This window comes from Micropterus dolomieu, linkage group LG05 (genome assembly GCF_021292245.1).
Source record: "Micropterus dolomieu isolate WLL.071019.BEF.003 ecotype Adirondacks linkage group LG05, ASM2129224v1, whole genome shotgun sequence".
NCBI lineage: Eukaryota > Metazoa > Chordata > Actinopteri > Centrarchiformes > Centrarchidae > Micropterus > Micropterus dolomieu.
In genome coordinates, this window is record NC_060154.1 from 2,188,064 (window position 1) to 2,209,988 (window position 21,925).

General features: G+C 40.2%; 2 protein-coding genes across 3 annotated transcripts in view; one reads left to right on the forward strand and one right to left on the reverse strand.

Annotated features, from left to right (window-relative positions):
• Positions 1-22: 22 nt before the first annotated feature.
• LOC123971715 (1-phosphatidylinositol 4,5-bisphosphate phosphodiesterase gamma-1-like) overlaps positions 23-21,925 on the reverse strand; it is a 39,723-nt gene continuing 17,820 nt past the window's right edge. The window contains exons 5-32 of the mRNA XM_046050718.1: positions 20,917-21,001; positions 20,712-20,792; positions 18,536-18,570; positions 17,717-17,789; positions 17,530-17,625; positions 17,311-17,429; positions 15,695-15,780; positions 15,291-15,411; positions 13,893-14,061; positions 13,237-13,356; positions 13,038-13,145; positions 12,734-12,918; positions 11,902-12,102; positions 11,661-11,780; positions 11,344-11,527; positions 10,523-10,600; positions 9,865-9,968; positions 9,679-9,775; positions 9,516-9,582; positions 8,340-8,506; positions 7,992-8,088; positions 7,680-7,904; positions 4,836-4,981; positions 4,636-4,750; positions 4,335-4,496; positions 4,114-4,202; positions 3,130-3,314; positions 23-2,412 (exon numbers count right to left, since the gene is read on the reverse strand). Coding sequence (XP_045906674.1) covers positions 2,352-2,412; positions 3,130-3,314; positions 4,114-4,202; positions 4,335-4,496; positions 4,636-4,750; positions 4,836-4,981; positions 7,680-7,904; positions 7,992-8,088; positions 8,340-8,506; positions 9,516-9,582; positions 9,679-9,775; positions 9,865-9,968; positions 10,523-10,600; positions 11,344-11,527; positions 11,661-11,780; positions 11,902-12,102; positions 12,734-12,918; positions 13,038-13,145; positions 13,237-13,356; positions 13,893-14,061; positions 15,291-15,411; positions 15,695-15,780; positions 17,311-17,429; positions 17,530-17,625; positions 17,717-17,789; positions 18,536-18,570; positions 20,712-20,792; positions 20,917-21,001 — 3,376 coding nt within the window. The 3' untranslated portion in view covers positions 23-2,351. The remainder of the gene's footprint in view (positions 2,413-3,129; positions 3,315-4,113; positions 4,203-4,334; positions 4,497-4,635; positions 4,751-4,835; positions 4,982-7,679; positions 7,905-7,991; positions 8,089-8,339; positions 8,507-9,515; positions 9,583-9,678; positions 9,776-9,864; positions 9,969-10,522; positions 10,601-11,343; positions 11,528-11,660; positions 11,781-11,901; positions 12,103-12,733; positions 12,919-13,037; positions 13,146-13,236; positions 13,357-13,892; positions 14,062-15,290; positions 15,412-15,694; positions 15,781-17,310; positions 17,430-17,529; positions 17,626-17,716; positions 17,790-18,535; positions 18,571-20,711; positions 20,793-20,916; positions 21,002-21,925) is intronic.
• LOC123971717 (PH domain leucine-rich repeat-containing protein phosphatase 1-like) lies at positions 3,304-8,267 on the forward strand. Of its 2 annotated transcripts, none has more exons than XM_046050721.1 (5): positions 3,304-3,347; positions 3,804-3,898; positions 6,080-6,235; positions 6,414-6,614; positions 7,110-8,267. In XM_046050721.1, the coding sequence occupies exons 3-5, from the start codon at positions 6,084-6,086 to the stop codon at positions 7,126-7,128; spliced, it is 372 nt and encodes a 123-aa protein (XP_045906677.1). In that variant the 5' UTR covers positions 3,304-3,347; positions 3,804-3,898; positions 6,080-6,083; the 3' UTR covers positions 7,129-8,267. The 2 variants fall into 2 exon arrangements, with proteins under 2 accessions (XP_045906677.1, XP_045906678.1); XM_046050722.1 differs by having other exon boundaries at positions 3,333-3,347; positions 3,804-3,894.

Genomic DNA, 21,925 nt, shown 5'->3' on the forward strand with positions numbered 1-21,925 from the left:
AGAAGACAGTGCAGACAGGGAGTACATGAAAGAGCTTTATTAAATGGAAACTTGCACAGGATTTGTAATGCAGAGTAATACTGGACCATTAGCATAGATACAGAGAGAAAACACAACTTGAGTCAAATTGCCTAATACAATGGCTATAGGCCAAGAAGACGGTCTTTGCATAGAAGTCCCTACCCAGTGCAATTATAGCGTAGAGAGAAAGAGGTGTCTATGGGGACATTTAAAGGGAGTGCCAGATTCACAATATTAATTTCTACATAAAGTTACAGTATCTTCAATCTGAAGTCCATTATCATTCTTCGAGTATGTTTTTTTTTTTTTTTAATGTATTAAAACAGGACAACTGTTTGATAAATAAAAAGTTATATACAATGAGATGTTCGGGGTGGGGGTTAATAGATATGAAGCCATGCAGTGGGGTTGAATTTAAACTGCTTTTGGCAGATCCAGGACCAGGTGATTATGATGGGAACTTATCGTGTGGTTCAGATGTGACCTGCGAGAAATCTGAGCCAGAAGGTAAAAGAGTGCTTTGCTAGTTTTCTGTAATAGCCCTTGTTTGTCGAGCACACCTGAGTTCCTGTGCCGGTGACATCCAGGTGGCGCTCTCCTCCTACCCCACCATCGCTGTTCTCTTTGAAGGTAGTATAGATTACAGTATTTTGAGCCCTTTTAAAGAAGTAGTAAAAATCTTCTCGGTGAGGATGTTGTTCGTCCAGTTTGTGCTCTGGGGGCAGAGTCGTGATCACCCCGCCCCCCCCCCCCCCCCCCCCAAAAAAAGACTTGGTCTTAATTAGGAGGAACAGACTTTAAGTCAGTCTTTAAATCCCTTTTAAACTCAGTTTATGAGTAGTGGTCTGAGCCAAAGGAGTGAATATTCCTCCTCCAGTTTGTTAGTAGTTTTCCCTAAAGGGCCACTATTCCAGTTATTGAGAAAGCAAACATTAGTTATTGTACTCAACAAACATCAAAGGCACAAACATGACATTTCCTTTTTGCTGTGTGCCCACTGCTCCCTTTTTCCATCCATCTGTGTAACCTGAGATTTTTCTCCCTTTTTAATATCCCGCTTTTCTTACTAAAGACTAAAACACAGTAAGAGAACTTAATTTCCCAAGGCATCTGTTATTTTCAGTTCAGTGTTATGGCGCGGTATATCACCATCTACACAAAAAAGTTCCAGTTTCAAAAGGTGTCAATAAGCAGCCAGGCCTAAACATCTAAATCTACATTCAGACTGCAGGCCTTAATGCTTAATTATGATTTATTTATTTTTTCCCCAGATGTTTGTTTTTGTTTGTTTGCCAGTTCACATTATTGTTTAAATGTAGCCTATATCAGACTCCAGTGTGTAGCTTGAAAGTGACCCACATGCGCTATAGAAGTAAACAAGGAGCAACAGAGGTTAGCTTACGGGAGACTCACATTTTTCATTGTCCTCTCACAGGTGACATTTCTCCCGAATTAAGTGTTCACAACTTTCTGTTCATTTCATGATGGTTTCTGGCGCTGTACAACACATCTGCCCTATAAAACACTTTGTCTCTCTCTCTCAAATCCGAACTGGAAAAGATCAGATTCCCTGTGACTTGGCCTGTTCACACTGGTCACTATGGCCTGCAGTCTGAACTTAGCCAATATTTTAGAAACTTGATGGCTGTAAAAATGGACAGAATGTGCTATAAATGTCTAGCTTGGAGGTTGGCCAGCAGCAGATTTGCTTTTTTAGCTGGCACTCACTGTATTAAGGGTTACCTATCATGATTAGAACTGCCATTTTCATTATCTTAGTCTCTTGTTTACTTTCTCAAATAATCGACTACTTGTTTTGACCATAAAATATCAGGAACATGCTTGTTAAGCTTTCCCAAAGCTCAAGGTGGCATCTTCAAATAGTTATTTTTCTGACCAACAATCAAAACCCCCCAAATTTTATCACATAATATAATAACAAAAGCACAAAATCCTAACCCTAAGTGAAAAGCTGGAATCAGCAAATGTTTGGTATTTTTGCTTGTTAAAATACTCAGGTCGACTAATTAACTTATTGTTTCAGTTCTAATCATAACCTGATCTCTATTTTGCTCTTAGTACGTTCAGCCTCAAGCCCATGATTGTTTTTATAGCTTAGTTTTGTGAGTCCATGAGATGCTTCTGTCTGTCACTTTTCCCCCTGCTGTTAGAACAGCACGGTGTTATAAAACTTCACTTTTTATTGTGAAGAAACATGTTTTTGTTTCCGGTTAGTTGGATTGCATGCCGCGGCTGTAGAGAGCCTGTTTTCCTTCTCAGGCTGCCACTGCTCAGCATTGCAGTTTAGCGCTCTCTGGTGGGCGGCAAGATTAGCTGCGCTTTGACGCGGCTTGCTGCCTCAGCTTCTCCCTCCTCTTCTTCTCCATCAGCCTGGAATAGCAGACAAAAAGGAATTTGTGTGTTTGTGGTTTCATACAACAAGTCAAGTGTTGCATTCAGGTTTAAAGTTAAACTGGCCAGATGGGTCAATCTTAGGGAAAAGATAAATACAATACACTTACCACAATTTGAAGTAAAATTGTACTTTAAAAAAAAAATACACTATACAAATAACTACTACTACATAGAAAACTAAACTACTAAAAACAACATATTCTGCCACATAAAAGGTGTGTGTATGTGTGTATATATATATATATATATATATATATAAAAATTAATAACTATTCATAATTGTTAAAATATAAGAATTCACTGATTCCAGCTTATAAAATGTGAATATTTCAGTTTTCAGTAAAACTGACAATATATAAATCAAACAATTAAGAAAATATTTGCTAGTTGTATCTACACAAAGCAGTGCATAGGCTGCACATGTATGTATGTAATATGTATTTTCATTAAATATATTGTTTATCATTTTCCTCTGTAAAATAGAACACACAAAACAAAAGTTCACAGCTTGTTTTTTTTCCCAAATCAATAAGAGCAAATCCTTACAATTCTGGAACCAGAAAACATTTGATCTAAATAATCCATTGACTTACTTTTCAGCACTAATAAGTAAAATTTAAACTGTTGTCTATACAAATAAATGAATCCCTCCTCCTTTCTTTTCCCCTCAGTGTGCGCTATATGATCAGTCACCTGCGGTTTCGAGCCTCCACCAGCTCACTCAGCTGGTCCTGAGCCGCTCTGAGTTCTTCCAGACTCTGCTGGTAGCTGAGATCTCCTGAGCCTGACCTCTCAAGGAGGGAAACCTGGATTGACAGCTCGCTGGTTCGATCCCGCAGCCGCTGGATGGACATGTACATGTTCTCGTCATCTTCCTCCTGCAGCCACAGTGAGGATCAGAGAACAGCAAGGCAAGTGTAAATTACAGCTTTTTGAGGGGTTGAGCAAGAAGAGCAGGGCTAGTTTATGATGATTCAGTTTCATCATTTATTAACTTTGAGTAGACTTAGATTGTTTCGTTTTACAACTCCTGTCCTTGCAAGACACTGAACCCAAAATGATGTAGTACCTTGCATGGTAGCACCCAGCCATTGGCATGTGAATGAGGCAAAAATGTTAAGTACTTAGGATAAAAGTGCAGCTATTTACCATTTATGGGAGATTGTAATTATAAAATAATAATTTGTTGTAAATAATATATGGAATTGTATGTATATCAACTTAGGGCTGGACGATCTAAATCACAATTAATTGAACACTTACTTATTTGTCCCCATACGTCACTTGATTACCTCATTAACATTTTGATAACAGAGTATTCATAGTTTTCAGGCTGGACTGCGGTAATTGTTTACTTTTACCTTCAGGGGAATCCCTCACCTAACACAGCCCAGGCTTGTCTCCTCCTCGATGTGCATGCGAAAGCACAACCATCCAGCATTGGTGACTACACACGCAGTAGGTATGTTTTTATGTTTTATATTTATATTTTTATGTCTATGTGGGAGAAAGAAACTACGTGCTGAACACACACAGCGGGGATTGAAAAAATTTAAATAACAGACAAGGTTAAAATGACACTGGTTAGAGATTCTGAATTTTGGTTTTGATTACTTTTAAATTAATCGTCCAGCCCTATGTGAACCTGTGAATTGGAGAAAGGAAAAAGAATTACACCTTTGCATTGACGATCTCTATGTGGACCAGAAGTGATGCCAACTCCAGCTCTTCACTGTAACTGTTTTTCAGAGGGACGCTCCTGTAGCCTGAAAACACAACAACTAATTTCAAACTCTCAGCTATAGCTTTGGTGTTGGCCTCTTCTCTCAAGGCTTTTTAAAATACTAATTGTATGTATAAATAAATAATTAAAATTAATACAATTACTCCACATTCACCTGTCCGTAGCAGACGAACAGGGTAGGTCGCCTGTGCCAGGAAGTTAGGATCACTGAACATGTCCTCCTCGTAGACAGTGAAGCGCAGAAAGGAGAAGGTGGGGTTGTGGATGTCAAACACAAACTGCTTCTGCACCCACACGGGATTCAGACCGTTGTCAGCTGGGAGGGTCCGCGGGAAGAGACAGTTAATACACAGCCAGTGAGCACTGACCTCCAAGTGCACATATTTTGTCATGAATGTAAATCAAGGGGGTTGAGGTTTCACACTATTGTGGCCATGAGACAGCAGCTGTCTTACCTACAACATCTGTCTTGTACTTGCAGCTGTCGTAATCAGCTCCACAGATCTCCACCTCCACAAAGGGACAGACGATGCTGCGACCATTTTTAGGCAGGTGACGAGCTCCCACCACCTGTTAAAACATAAATTTCACTACTAGTTCAATCCAGACTACAGAGTTTTTGTTTTTCTCTCTGTGATTCTCAACCTGACCTCACCTGCAACTGGATAGTGATTGGCTCCAGATGTAAGGTGTCCTTGTCAAAAGGGTCGAAGGTGTCGTCCCTCATAATATCAGGCTGGGGAACGTAGCCGCTGCCACCTCCAAGCATGAACAAGGCTTGGTTCAGCTGCATCGGTTTATCTAAACACACACAGTCACTGTTAAATTTATTCAATATGTACGTTTTTCATCACTAAGAACAAAACTCGATGCATTTAAGTTATGGTGCAAAATGAACGCCAGCAAATAAAGTGAAAATTAACAAGAGGGCAATTTTATTCTTTTGGCCAGTAAAAATATGCTTAGCCAGTGTATTTTCTCATGTACCAGTCCTCTTGGCCGGTGAGTGGAAAAGTAAGTAATTTCGCCTAGTAGAATTTAAAAATGTTAAGGTTTACCACCACGAAATTACTTATACTTAAACTTACAAAAGAGACAAAGCGATGTCTCCCTGTGAGTACTCATCACTTCATTCGTCTTTGTGATCAGTCGAACCAAAAATGTTTTTCTTCTCAGATCATTTGAATAATCTGCCTGAAATTATCCTGTAATACAAACAATTTGTCTGATTTTGTACCGTATTAGCCATATCTTAACCCTGCAGGTTTATCACTGAATTGGCATAGAGGATGCGTAATGCGTGTTGAACTGATAGGTTGCAGTATATTGATATCACCCCACATTTTTCTAAGAGTTCAACTGAAGAGACTTTTACAATGAAGGTTATAATATGCAACATTTTTTTAGTGTAGGCTGCTGTTTACGGTAGCCTACGTTGCACACACTGTACATACACAGGATAGTAATAGAACCTCATACTCGACGTATTATTCCAAAAGGTTTTAGCGGTACCTGTAGCAACACGCCCACGCTGATGCAGTGCTATTTTCAGTTTGTACACAGCCTATGGCGATAACTAAAAACATGTACTGTTGCCTTCATAGAAAATGTTATCATAGATTTTTTTTTTCGGGCATGCATGCATGATGGTAGTTGTGTCCCAGTTACAGGCTTTATTACACACGCATGTAATTCCTTATTCATATCTTGTCTTTCTAGTGAGTAGTGGTTGAAAAGTTAATTCAACATAAGGTGAACTTATTGTACCTCAGTGGAAAATGGGGTCACTGCAACAAAAGGTCCACACACACAATACGGTTCTGTGGAAGAAACTGACAGATTTACATACACACACACACACAGAGAGACTGAGCTCGCCGTGTTGTTTGTGTGTTGTAGGCTGATGTCCAGTGGGAGCCTGAGAAAACTGCTGGCAGGCTGGAATGAAGTGTGTCAGCTGGCTGAGAGGATGGAGAGATCACAGCTAGAGGTCCTGGACCTCCAACACAACCATCTGACTGAGCTCCCACACAACCTGTTCATCAAAGCACAGAGGTGTGCACTTCTTTTCTTTTCCTATTTGTTCTTTCCATACGCATTTCATTTTGTGTTTTTCCACGTTTGTTTCCATCTATCTATATATATTTATTTTCTTTCTCTTCCCGTCGGTCAGTTTTATTTATTCATTTGTTCAAGTGCTAAGTTTGTATTCTCTGTCGATTTTTCATCACAGCTTGCGATACCTAAATGTGTCGGCCAATAAGCTGGAGAACCTCCCTGCAGCCAGCCTATCAGATGACAGCTCCAGCCGCCTGGAGGAGCTCTATGTGACCAATAACAGCCTGTCCGACAAGTGTGTCCCTCTGCTAACTGGACACGGCAACCTCAGGGTGCTTCACATCGCCTACAACCAGCTACAGACCTTCACTGCCAGGTAAGTTTGCAAATGAGTTAATCAATGTAAGACAGTTACATTAAAGTGGCAAATGTATACCATGTGCTGCACTGAAGGACAGGTTTAAATAAGAAACAGAAAGCTCACACATGGACACACTTTTGCCCTCAGAAGTGTTTCAGTAGAGTTAGTAAAGTGTATTTGGTGAGGTTTAGGTTCCCAAAAGACACTGAGGTTGAGATCTGAATCTACCTTGCTGTTTTGGGTTGCAGAACATCACTCATTGTTATGCACCTAATTGTAGGCTTGTAGGCCCACGCAAGCTTACATTTAAGCTCACATTCCTTTGCTTTTATGAGCTGTCCTAATCTTAGAAACATGGTACATTAAACATTATCAAATTTTCTTGCTGAATGTAATTACAAAACTGTAATTTTTTAAAAATATTTTTCAATTATTTCTTTTTCCTCCTTTATGTTTTATGCGTTTGTCTGAGATAAGTAAAATAAAGTACCTCCTGTTTTCCTCTTTCAGGGTTCCCACTCTTTTCTAGGAATCATTTTCCAGAACTTTATCAGGACATTTTCAGTGATGATCTAGCTGCTATGACAGACAGGGATCATGTCATTCACTAATACGTTCCTCTCTGTGGAAGTCTATGGCTGTCCCTTAGGATATCATCTATTACATGTGTAGAAATTATGACAAATTGCCTTGTTTTAATGTTATGCTCTTCATTTTTTTCAGTTTTGCCATTGTTTTTTTTTTGTTTGTTTGTGAAAACTTTAAATGTTAAACAATTTAACATTATTTGACCGTTGAAGAAAATGTTAATCTAATAAAAATGACCAGTTACTAGCCAGCACGGACTAATATTTACCTCTGGAGGATAATGCTTACATTGAGAGTCACTTCAATTAATGTCATCCAACCTGTGCTACATGTAAGGGGTGTGTTCACGCTGCCGCAACAAAACCAAGAAACCACAACAGGACATTTGACTTTGGGAAGTGGGAACCCTGCTCTCTGTAAAAGCCTCTACACTCCATGAAAAGAAAGTTGTGGACATGCTACACATAGTCTTATCTATATCTGCACACTGACCTGGAGTCTGGAAATTGAGCGCGACCAGCTGGGAGCCACAGAGCCACATGGGCAGAGGGTCGTAGTTGGACGAGTCCAGCCTCTGTCCTCGGGGATAAACTCTTGAAAGCTGACGGCGGTTGTACTGCAGGAAGCGTTTCCCTCTGCTGCGTGTCGCAAACTTCTCTGCCTTCGTCTCTGGGAAGGAGGACATGTCCCGGTAACAAGCCCTCTCCGTCCCGATCTCTGGAAGCGGCAGAAATAAATATAAAATGACACCCAGAAGCTGTTAAAGTGAGGCGAGAGAAGAAGAGAGAGCAGTTTGATCCTTACTGTCCTCATTGAAGGGGACCGGTCTGCAGTACACCACGAGCTCTGATAGCTCCACCGCGATCTTCTTCCTCCTCTCCATTTGCTTCTCCTCCTGCATCTGTTACCCACGGAGATAAGATTACCATACTGTTAAGTGACAATATAAAATTCCTTTCAAATACTGGTTACTTTTGAGTGGCCAGCAATACGGTCACAAAAGGGAAAAAAATTCAGCATTTCTTCAAAATGCTTGTTAGAATTAAATTTTTACACAATAAATTGAAGTTTAAAAATTCACACAGCTGCTGTTGTGTTGCCACCAGGACATTACTCCCAAGATTTAGTTTGCATCACTTTGGTCGTACTGACCCGTGCATCAGCGTTCTGTGTAGCCTCTCTGATCTTGCTGACCCAGCTGTTTAAGTCTTCCAGACTGTCAGCTGCCACATCCAGGGTCTGAACTGGGTGAGATGAAAGCTGCTGGGAATGGATTGTGCATACGAAGGGCCGCGAATTCTTCCCATCCTTATGCACCACTGGACAGATATATGGAGTGACAGATGATGGGAGGAAGAGTGGAAATGCCACAGAGAGTTTTGTGTGAGAAGGCAGTTTGCTTTGAGGGATAACAACAAAACACTGATCTGCTATAATAGAACTACTAAAAAAAAACAGGAAACTTTAATAGGAATGAGTGTTTTCTTAGAACAGTTTTTACCAGTTTATTAAAAATCCCTATGGATAAATTTTTTGGAAGATTGCAGTGACTAAATGTGAAGGGTATTTATCTAGTTTGACAATTTAATGTGGAAATAATCATCTTTATTTGTAGAACATTTTTTAACAAGTATAAAAACAATAAAACACAAAATAAATAGTGTATAAACAAAAATGCAGAAAATTAAGATTAGTAATCGTTTTCTTGAAATCGGTAGATTGTTGGATTGATTGTCAGGGTTAAATTGCATAATTGAAACTGGTCAAGTGATCTTTCATTGACTAGTCAACAAGATGAAAATTGGCCTTATAGAATCTGATCAGTCTCTCACTAACCATTTGATTGTACCTGATATAATTCAATAAAAGTTAGCACACTGTGTTCTAACTGAATGTGATGCGAACACGCAACAGCGACATAATCAGTTAAATGACACTGTTTTCTATTGGAATGCCCTAACTGGCTGCGAGCGATGCGGCCCCGTTTCTTTTTATTCCTGTCGCTCGCGTTGAAAGCGGTGCATGGATGAGAAACTGTTAATTCATCACGTTTAAATCTATCAAGGTAGGGGTAGAAACGACGACTTGATGTTGGCTAGAAACATCTGTTTTCTACAATCGTAGAAAGTTGGCAAGTATTCACCCACCTTTGACTTGATTGGTTTGATCATGATGGGTACGTTTTTGTTTTTTTTTACATAACTTAACAAAAGTGCATATTTAACAGATTCGGTGTAGACAGAGCATATGATGACACAATAGTCGGACGCTCGCATTCAGTTAGGAAGTCACCCGTTTGCCTCAAACAGGGCCGTTTATCAGACTCACCTACATGGCAGGTTGGTACATCAATGAAGCCCTTGAGGAATGTTCCAAGAGGACTGTTCTCTGTGGACTGAGACAACAGAATAATACAAAGAAAAAAAGATTACGATTGGAAAGACAAGTTGATCATTTGACACTTTGCTCCATGTAGAAAATCTGAACTCACTGCTTCATCCAGTTCTCTGGTGGGAGAGCTGGGAACCTCCTCCACATAGTTTGCTGGAAACCACAGCTGTTTCTTTCCTCCATAGTCACCTCGCCACCTAAAGACAACACACAGGTTTATGACAAGGGGAGACGGTGTGGTGTAACAGATACGTAGGAAGTCACATGTGCACTGAGATTCACTCACCAGCCGCCCTCCTGCTTATCCACGTTGACGATGAGCGCCTGTTTGGGGAAACAGAGCTCGTCTTCCCTCTGGGCTCGGTAGTCATACAGAGCTTTGACTGTACACTGAAACACACAGCAGCAAGGAACACCGTCTGACTGTATTTTTAGGTACCACCACTGAGGGTGTGCCTAAGTCAAAGATTAAATTCCCTCATATAGTGGCTTTGAGTGTTTCCATTTCTTTTTCCCCCCCCTAACTTTTAACTAATCTGACAGCACAAAAATCTGTCAAGCTGGAGTTATTAGCGAAACTAAACTCTCTTCTTCAGCATTACCAATTTTACTATCAGTCCTTTAAATTAGTACATTGCACCAGCAATACTTCTGCATTTACATTACAAAGTTGAACGCAAAGATATACAGTACTTTGTACCGGTTGTACTGCTACAGGTTGTGTAATTATTTTACTGCTGATGGTTGTAAAGGAAGTATCCGTATTATCTTGAAGGGTAATTTAATCTGCTAATCATTTACGGAGTGCTGCATACTTTTGTTTGTTTCTAAAGCACTTTGAATTGCCTTGTTGTACTGTGCTATACAATTTGCCCCGAGTAATATAATAAACATTAATCACACACTGATTACATTGAGGTCCATAGTACAAACGGCTCACTTACCCGTGCTGTGGGCATCTTATTAGCCTCCACGTAGAAATGAGGAGTGCGGACCTCATACAGCGCCCCATAGTCAAGCTCCTGACAAACAACAAACAATGGTTACTTCTGTTGTTGCTCCCATTGTTTTCTTTCTCGTGTGGATTTAATGTTGATGTATGATGAAGGATGACCTTTTTTTGGTGCAAGTAATAATACCAGTTTACTGCTACATACATAGCCACTGGTTTTCATTTTAATGATTTCACAGTGGTAATACAAAAAAAAAAAAAAAATCTACTTTTAATGATGTGAAACTTGATTTATGTGAAAACCATGTATGATTTCATCGTCCGCAACATCATTATTGCATCATAATACAGTTTAAAAAGGTACAGTATAAAAGTTTGCACTGCATTGTCAAGCAACCATAATGTAACATAATGTAAGTCACAATTTATTTTGAAATTGTCAATCCAAATTTGATAGTTGAGTATGTATTTTACAGAGATGTAACAAAGGGAAAATAAAAGTTTTGTTGGGCTTTGAAAAATTGTGATTTACTATTTTCTGACATTACAGACAAGTTAGTTAATTGGGAAAAAACAAAACAGCCCTTTACTCTGACAAAAGCAGATTTGAAGTCAAGTTTGTTGACATATTGTACAAAAATTGTGAATGGAAATCATTTGCTGCCTGGAAGGTGGTGAAAATCTAAGCACTACGGCGTGCACTGACGGCAGTAAAGTAAACTTGTGTAAAAGTAAAATGTGATTCTTATTAAATGGAGTAAAACATGTTATAAGGCTGAGCTGTTCCTTTCAACTGAGCTGTGTCCGACTAACCGTGGTGCCCATCCGGTCCAGAGTGTCCTCGTTGATCGGGTAACGGAGCCTCATCTTGCGGTACAGAGGATGTTTCTCATAGTAGCTCACAAGGTCGACCAAACTCTCAAACTCTGCCGAACTGCCCAACATGAAGAGACGGCCTTCCTGCTGGATACGACAGTGTTTGATCTTACCCTCCGCCCTACAGAGAGATGGACATATTTTCTTCTTGGTTGTCTGTATGCAACTAAAACTATTTTTACACTGAGCAGAGAACAGATGAGTTAGTGCTGTTGTTATGTGATTGACCGTCAGTGTGTGTGTTGACCTTCTACCTAAAGGAGATGGCGTAGGAGTTGTGTTCGCTGCGCTTTCGCACCAAGAAAGCTCCGTCTCTGGGAACACGCATCAGCATGTGTTCAGCCTGAACACGGGACAGACTGGAGTGGTACCACCTGGGGGAAAAAAAACACAACAACACAAATGTAATTTTTTACTTTTCTGCCGCCAGTAATTTCTTTCACACAAAAGAAAGAGGAAGGACCTCTGACATCTTTGCAGGCATTGATCACTCACTCTCTGCTCTCGTGTGCGTTGGGCTGAGGTACGGGGCTGCCCAGCCTCATCTCAAACTCGTTGCAGCGTAGAGGCGTGTCTCTGTAATGGCAGATGAGGCGGTAGAGGCTGTCAAACACCAGGTTGTCGGTCAGGTAGAAGCGGGTGGAGCCAGACTCCTGACGCGAATGGATCCTGCAGTGCTGGACTCGACCAGAGCGCCTGGAAGAGGAGGAACCGGGCTGAGTTAGTATGCTGATTTCGACTTAGGCGTCATAAAACTCTAGCAGGCTGGAGACGAGAAGTAAATCAAACTTTTAATACTTCTATAATTTGTCAAATTCACACAGACTGTAATACAAAATTCCTGTGATTTGAAAATTGATCTATGGATGCTTCTGTACCTTCCTTCACTGTTGAGATTATCCCTCTTTATATTTAAATACACAATATTGGCTAATATTTAAATGAATGTCCATGCAGTAAATAAAAACAGAAATATTCATAATACTATCAAGTGTAAATGTGTTTTTTCAGAGTGATATAATTATCAGACGTGTATTTTATCTTTTATTTCATGTTCAGTTGTGATTTTTCTAACAACTAATTTTGAACAAATACTGAAACGTTCAAATCTCTTTTTTCCTTTATGATCTGTGATGCTCTGTTTGCTGTACTGCTGTTTATTGTCCTCAACTCTCCCCCACCACCATCTAATAATTGTGTTTCTACATTCACTCATACTCAAATTCCCATTTCTTTCTTTTCTCTTCTCCACTGAATAAAACAAGAAAAACCCAAGAGTGGCGGGTGAGATCACTTTTAAAGAAACTTCCTGTGTGGTGTTACCGACCAGAATGAGAGGGTGTAGTCTCCAACAAACGTCTCACTCTCCCGAACCAGGAAGGTGCCGTCTTTGGCCCCGCCCTCGCAGTACTCCTGCAGGAGCTTCTCCGCCACCTGTCGACCATCGCGACCTCCACCCAGCTTCCCGTGGAACCAGCGCTCCGCACAGTGCTGCTCGTTGTTGTTACACTCCTGAATTACAGGAAAAGAGTGAGGAAAAAACTGAAATCACCGTCGTCTTTACATGATTAATACCTTTTTCCTCATTTTCACAATTGCTGATAAACAACTCATCAACATCATCTCCCTACCTCTTTTCCTTCATCCTCCTCTTCTTCATCAGCTGTCTGGTAGTGAGACGTCTCCTCTGAGTAGTAAATCTTATTACTGGTCAGGACAAAATAATGTGGAGTCCATGTCTGTCAATCACACAAAAACACACTTCAGTAATGCTGCACACTACACTGACTGTATGTTTTATGCACAATCTCTCACTTAAGACACACGTACGTGGTCGATAGGGTCTTCTAGGTAAAGGATGCCGTTCTTCAGAGAGTTGCTGATGTCGTTCTCAGAGTAGCTGGCTGACGTCACCTCCTCATAAAGCGTACCTTCCACCAGTTTCTTGTGCTGTGACACAGTGGTGAAACTTGAGACACACTGATCTACACCAATGACAGGCTCACATGACCAAGACAATGTGGGACCATTTTACTGCACACATGTATCTTATTGGGGGAAAAAAAAACAACACTGGAAGTCAGAGATATTGTTCGGTGCAACTTTAACTTGGGTCATTAGGTTGAGTGATGGTTGATGGTAGGTCACTTTAACAGCCAGTGGCTAGCTCCTTTTAAGGACGTAGCCCCTCAAAATGGGTCCTTTGGGGGTCCTGAAACTTAAGTTTAGTTTGCACCTCCTCTCTGGATGACATGGTCTAGCCCTTTGATTCTCAAACCTACAGGTGAAACCAAACACTTCTCACCACACCAATCAGTGATGATGGCTGCAGTTAGAGGTGCAACAGACATGAAACCTTCCAGCAGAGAAGGCAGTGATATTTAGGACAAGTCTGAGTCTGTTGGCCTTCTATGACACATTCAGTCTTATAGTGCTGACTTTGAAAGATGCAGTCTCTGACTTGCTAAACGTAGGTGTCTGCGTACCTTGATAAGGATCTTTCTTCGGAGCTGGTACGGTGAGGGAAGCTCCTCTGCGTTGCTGTCGACTGGCTTGGTGAGAAGCAGATCTCCAAACACCTTCTTAAAGTTCATGGCCATGTTCCTCTGTTGGACTACACTGCAGTGGTCCTCGATGGACAGGATCACCGGATACCTGCACAAACACAACAGCAGGTAGGTGAACTCTGCTCTAGAAGCGGAAGGAAATCAGATTCCTCCCCTTCCCAACTACAATCTACAAGTTGTTCCATTTCCAAAACATAGCAACAATGATGGAGGAGATAGTGTTGTTGTACCATGAATACCAATATCCCCCAACACGGAGAGAACTCTCTTGTGAAGTCTGCGGACGACACCACCATCATCGGCCGGATTTCAAACAACGATGAGACTTCATACCGGGAAGAAATTGATAATTATGTAGAGTGGTGTACAGAGAACAACCTACGGCTCAACGTCAGCAAAACAGGAGCTGATAGTTGATTTAAGGAAATTTAAAGACGCACACTCCTGTCTACATCACTGGTGCTGAGGTGGAGCAGGTGAACAGTTTCAGGTTCCTCAGAATCAGCATCATAGAGAACCTGACGTTGTCGTCTTACATCTCCACGCTGGGGAAGAAAGCTCTGAAACTACTGTATTTCTTGAGGAAGCTTAAAAAGGCCAAATTCCCGTGCAGAGTTCTTGTCAGCTTTGACAGAGGAGCAACAGAAAGCATCCTGACTGGAAACATCACAAACTGGCGTGGGATGTGCACGGCCCAGGACCGGAGGGCTCTGCAGCGGGTGATTAAAACCCCTCAGAAGATCATTGGTACCCATCTCCCAAGGTGAGGTGCCTTCGCAGAGCCCAAAGGATACTAAAGGACAGTACCCACCCAGCCACAGCCTGTTCACCCCGCTGCCTTCTGGGAAGAGATATAGAAGTTTCTGCTGCTGCACCATCAGACTCTTAAACTCTAATGCATCCTCAGCACTGCTCTATTGATCATTGAATATTGTTTATTTCTGTTTACCATTTTTATAATTTCTTCTGTATTAATGTATATTTTCTGCTATGTGGCAGAAGGGAGTCACAAAGCTCAATTTAATTTTATAACCTGTTTTGTTGTGACAATAAATGTACCTACCTACCTACCTAATATAATGTTTACTTTGATAAAGTTAAGACAGCAGGTGTGACCTCACACACACACAGTTAACATTTCTCAATACTATCAATCATCATCATTAAACATGGCAAATGCATTGTGTGTTTCACCACACTACATCAAACAAATGGACAGAATTATGATATATTAATAAAAACATATTACAGACTTTGACTTTATGGTTAATGATGGTTGGTGATCTTGTGAAGCGAATGTCCGCTTCATCCACTTACTCAGATGTGACGAAGGCGTGTTCTTTGATGGTGTGCAGCACATCCAGGAATTTGATCTTGGAGGTTAAAGTGTGTCCATGGTAGATGATTGGCAGGTCGTCAGGTCCATCCCAGCAGTCCACTAAGATCAGGAAAAACACAGATTCAGGTGCAAACTTCAGCTGAATCTTTTATACTCTAAATAGAGGCTTTTAGCGGCACATACCCTGATTGCAAAGGCCAGACCAAAACACAAATTTCAACACAAAAAACAAAACACCGCTATTCCATATGTGGCCAGCATCTAAGGTATATTGTATTTGAATGAACAGCAAAACATTCGCAGAACAAAGGCCCTGGAATTGTTGCTTAAAACCACTATTTAATTTTCTTTTGAGTCACAATCAAATGTTGGATACTCTTACGTTCAATGCAACGGCAGCCCATCCTCAGGCAGCGGGCGTAGGCTTCTAGAGATGATTCACTGGAAAACTGGTCACCTGTCAGGTAGCTGAAAGAACAAGAATATGGAAACAAGTTCACAAGAGCAGCTGAAAATGCATTTAAGTGCATTCAAGGGCTGCAACTAATGATTGTTTCCATTATTGATTAATACAGTTGGGTTATTATTATATTATTATTATTATTCAATAAGTTTGAAACATTTTATAATAAATCGCCTAATTTGTCCGAACTGTAAAACACCAAAACGCAATTTATAAAACAGAGAAATCCTCACATTTGAAAGGCTGGAATCAGACATTTTTGCTTGATTACTTGTTTAAAATGATTAGTCAATTTAAAATTGGTGTTTACCGTTAAAAAAGCCCGGGCTTTTATTTGCTAAAATCACTGAATTGACCCTGGCTATATTTGGGACAGGCATCCATAAGTGACAGCCCTTTAATTCCTTTTCACAAAACTGAAACTACTGTGAAACAGTTTATTTATTTCAAACAGAATAATACTTGAATAAAAATGATCAAATATTATCAAATACATGTCATTCATTTAATCTAGCTCCGACCAGACGGCTTACGCGCTTTTATTTTGAAGTAACATCACGACAACAACATGGTGCAGGATGACAGAAGTTAGCAGACAGAGAATGATGGACTTTACATGACAGGATGAAAAGCTGTTTTGATTCTTTTGATGGGTGGACCCTTACAGACTAAAGGAATATAAATAATCAAGGAACAAACACATTCGGGCTTAACTAGCACACTTAACGAGCGCTTCAAAAGGTAAAGGCAGTCATCATTTTATTTCCTTTCCTCTCTTGTGCCAGGAAGGTTACACCTGTAAATCTTTAAGAATTAGACTTTGGGGCTTGTTGTTTCCTTTAGATGAACTGAACTACTGAATTGTGGAGAATCTAACCGATCTAACGATGTGTAGCATGTTCATACGGACATACTGATAATATGTTTAGATCGTTAATACAAATATTAATGTTTAAACAGCTTAGCTAAAGCGGGCGACCCTGCGGTTTTTAAGAGATTTTATTCATCCAAAGAACTTGAATAACTAACTTGAAAACCAGACCAGGCGTTAAATTGAGGCAGGCGTTTATTTGTCTAAATGTGTTCCCACACCAGGCCAGTAAATGAGATAGGCGGCAAATGAGAGGTTGATCTGCTTCTTCATTAGTCTGCTAATTGTTTCAGTTTTAATAAATAAAATTGACTTAGCAGGAAGTCTTTCATAAATACTGCTACTTGCAGTTAGCTCTTATTGGCTTAACGTTTAGGCTAACTGCTAAATCAACAATGTGTCTTTTCTATTTCAAGATCTTTTAAACACACATATACAACATGTAATTGATACACATTTGGAGTTATTGGAAGGCATCAGTATTGTTTAAATCACAGACTTGACACTACCTACAATGATTTCCCTAAAGCTCTTCTTATACTAAATAGGGATGCCTGAGAGAAGCTTTACATGAGGGTCAATGTGCCTTTATTGGGGTGTTACGATAATTAAATACATTATTAAAACATTTAGGAATGTTTGAGACACACATGTTGAGACCTACGTGTTGTGCGAAGAGGAGATCCAATACTGAGACAGTGGCTTTTTCATGTCATCCGGAACAACAGGTGAAAGTCGAGGGTCATATATAGAATTCTCTTTAGAGAACAGGAATGTCAGGAACTAAAAAAAGAAAGTAACATGATTGTACGGTTGGAAAAAGTAGGAATAATATCTCACAGTTTATTTCAGCTTTTATGCAATTTTGCATGTAGTGTTTCACCTCATCAAGTTGTAGCATCGGCTCAGGCTGCGATCCACCCCTCACGTACCCCATGAGGAATTCTCTGACACGACTGAGATCTGACGCCCAGGAGTCCTGAGACGAGCCAGATGAAGAAGTGAGCACAAAGCAGTTTTTAGAGAGCACTCTGTGTTGGGCTGACGGGGAGTTTGAATTTGCTCAGTACCTTCTGGTCCATCTGTAAAAACTTCTGGAAGTCGTACAGGGAGATCTGACAAAGCTCTGGTCTGTCAACATTCCTACAAACACACGATGACAGACGACAGAGGAGTGAAAGTTAAAGAAAGGTTCAAGTAAATGAGAGGGGAGAAGTTATACGTTGGCACCTACCCTTATTACTCAATCTATGCCGATTCTAATGACCTTGTGCCATTTTTAAAGGTTAATGAATGTCCCAAAACGTTAAGCTAAATATTTCCCATCCCTAGAGAAAAGAAACATTTAAGTACCATTAAAATGGCTAAAACACATGGAAATGTTTTGCTTTCCTGACAGCCAAAAAAAGTGTGTTTTTACACTGAACAAAATGTTTTGTCCCCATTATGAGCTGAACTCAAAGATCTAAGACTTTCTCTGTGTACACCAAAGGCCTATTTCTCTCAAATACTGTTCACAAATCTGTCAACATCTGTGTAAGTGAGCACTTCTCCTTTGCCGAGATAATCCATCCACCTCACAGGTGTGGCATATCAAGATGCTGATCAGACTGCATGGGGATTGCACAGGTGTGCCTTAGGCTGGCCGTGGCCACAATAAAAGGCCATTCGCAAATGTGAAAACATTGGGAACAATATTTGAGAGAAATAGGCCTTTGGTGTACACAGAGAAAGTCTTAGATCTTTGAGTTCAGTTCCAGTTTCAGTTATGAATGGGGGGCAAAAACAAAAAAGTGTTGCGTTTATAATTTTGTACAGTGTAAGAGAAACTGGACCGGTAGAAGGAAAAGAGTGGGGAGATGTGAGGAGGTGGAGGTGGAGGGACTCACCGCAGAGGGAAGGAGAGCTCCAGCTGCTCAATAATCTGGGAACAAAACAGGAGGGGCCAGGTGACAGACAGGTGGGGAGGGAGCCAGGTTAAGCATAAACAGTAAAGGACAAAGTGAGCGTGGTGTGGTACGAGTGCACAAGAGCTCAAATACAGTACTGACGAGTAAAATTTCTTCTTATATCCTCAACAAAATAAAATTAACTGCTAATTCGTCCGTGATTTCAATGAATTAAAGCAAACATTTATTGAACATTTGTTGTTATTGAGGAAAATTATATCTCAGTGTTTATCATTTTTGTTTTATTGCCCAACCCTCTATGTAGTTTTAGAAAGAATTTGGAGGGGCGTGTAATCTTAAACTGAGCTGGCTAAAAAAACAACAACCTGTATCTCCAATTTGGGGGTTATATTTCATTATCATTTAATATAGGACCTTTTCATTTAATTTTAGGACCAAATTAAAATTCTTGGCTGAAGCCAAAACCGAATATAATGAAAAAATTTGCCGAACACAAGTACATTCACATTTGTTCCATTTATTTTGACTTTTTTTTTTTTTACCATTGCATAAATCAAATCCATCACAAACCCTCTCCTGGACCCACTGCAGTTCACCTACAGAGCCAACAGGTCTGTAGATTATGCAGTAACAGAATAGTATCGCGATATTTTGCAAGGCATTATCGTATCGTAACACGAACTCCAAGTATCGATCTTTTATTATATAAATTGTACATGAGAAGTTTGTTTTTTGGCACTAATAAAATTGCTTTTTCAGTCCACTAGAAAAAGAATTTTCCTTTGGGGACACAATTTGAAGTTGGGAAAAAGATAAAAAATTGCAATATGTTTAAAATCGCAATAATATCGTATCGTGATAATATCGTATCGTGGGGCCTCTGGTGATTCCCACCCCTAGTAGGTGTGTCCGAGGCTCGAGAGGATCCGATAAAGCGAATTACACATGTCCATTTACTTTTAATGGACACAAATATGTTTTATACTTTCTGTGAATATAATCAAATCAATCTTATTTCCATCCTGTATAGACACCTTGTTTTGAAAACCGGACATTGTCCCATGTGTCTATCCTCGCGCTAAATTCTTCAAGACCCACGCAATTTGATAAATAATGTTGTATGTGGTTCTCGTATCGCGCAACATAAAGACTTCAGGTAGGACTCAAGACTTCTCTTTGTAAAGAGAGAAACTGACAGGATAAAGTCACTAACCTGCCTGTCAGCTCGCACTGGTCCGTTTCAGTGGATTTACCATAAAAGCTTGAATACATGTGCACCCCAAATTTAGTTGCAACTAGCTTAATCGCCTTCTCAGAAACGAGTGACAGAAACACTCAAAGCGGGTCAGACCGTTTGTTGCCACAGATGGAGCGGATGTGCTAGGAGACGATTCAGCAGAACAGTGTCTGCAGACGGCGATTTTTGCGTCTTTCTCAGACACTTCCACTCTGCAGACATGTCAATGTAATTGTTCGGTAAAATTTCTTTGGTCTTTGACTTATTAGCAGATTTATTTCGGTGGCAGAACATTCGGTGCATCCCTAGTGGTTTTACAGTTTTTACTACAAATCATGTGTAACATTACTTTATAAGATCACAGCCAACCACTTTTTAAGCATAACATTTTTCTTTTAGATTTCTTTACATTAATGTCTTTACAATATGATAATATTAGTAGACTGTAGGTCGCTTGAGTAAATCCAGCAGTGAACATCAAGTCCACATTACTGTTTGTTACATTCTTATGCTTGGTAATGCAGTTTTATTGCAGATTGAAAGTCAAGTCTGCTCTGCTTACTCTGCAAAGAAATGAACGCAGCCTTGATGTTCACTGTGATCAGACAACACTCACAAGTTTCTGTCTGCCATGTGAATAAAAAATTACAAAGCATGCTTTTGAAAATGGTAATCAAAATGTAAAGTGTACTTGATTTGTAATTAAGGAACTCAAACAAGTAACACCAGATTATGGTCCTTTAACACAGACTGGGACATCTTCAAAATGAGTGCTTGTTACTGTGATCCTGAAAGCATAATTTGTCGTGGATTATTTTTCCACTGTGATGCGACTACTTTTATTGAAGTAAAGGCATTAATTACTTCTTCCAGGACTGTGTGAGTGTGTATGAGTGCAAACCCAAAAGTGACACTCACACTCTTCTGTGCGTCAAACATCAATGTTCTGTAGAGCTGTGCAAAGTTGGGGTACGACAGATCGCTCCTGGCCTCCACCTCCTGTGTAAATGGGAAGGATGTCAGTTAGTGTGACACAAAAGGACATTGAAAGAGGTATAGTAGGTGTGGGAGGATGAACAAAAATATAAATTATGCAGAGCTATCAGACTTATTCTGCTCTGACCTGTAGCTTGTCTTTGAGAAAGCGCATGTTGGGGACTCTGTAGTTGACCTGAGGCAGCAGAGCTTTCACATCCTTCACCGTGATGCTGATAAAGAAACAGAAAAGAATTTCTATCTGAACCTGACACTGTTTTTAAGATTTTGCAGTCTACTTCAAACACTAGTTGAATTGCACCTTTAGAGAGCTTCTCATAAAAGACCTAGTGTTATTGTATATGTTTTCACCAGGAGATGGAGCTGTATGGTTTGAAGCGCAATTGTCAAACCATTCCAGGCCCAAAGTGAGGACTACAGTAACATTTTCATTGTTTAGACTCTGAGGCGATGGCTAGAAGGGGATGCGTCTTGTCCTGGACATAGAGGTAAGGCTGGGTACAGATGTATACTTTTATTACTCTACTCGCTTAAAAGGATAAGCCTGGCACTATTCTATCCTTTAGTTCTTGTCAAATAATCATTGGTTCCTACTGAAAACATTGTTCCATGTTGGCTTAAAAGTTTATCTTTCCAAGGTGAATAATGGACCTTTATGTTTGTCCTTTACGTCAACACAGAGCTTCTTAAATGGACTGTATGCAGAACATTTTTGCACACACACACTGTTGCAGTTGCTTCTGTGGAGTTGCTGAAGTCTTTACCTCAACATCTTTTTTTTCCTAGCACAAACTGCACATGGATAATCACTTTTACTGATTGTTAAAACACATGCAACCATCACAAACACGATGAGGAAGGAAGCAAAAAAGCAGGTAAAACAAGAAAGAAATCCAGGTCATTTCTCTGAGGCAGAGAGGATCTTTTTGGGGTCAATGACCGCTGTCGCTGCCAGGTCTGGTTCATCTCTCCACCCACTTCCCTCTGTCTAGCTACGGTTACTGTTACTATTTTCACTGGAGACGGGAAGTTGCCCTATCCCAGCCCAACGCATCACTTCCTGCTGCTTATCAGGCAGTGGCAGGCTTGTCCTGGAGTGGCTTCCACCCAAACAGAAGCTTGGACTGGATTAATGT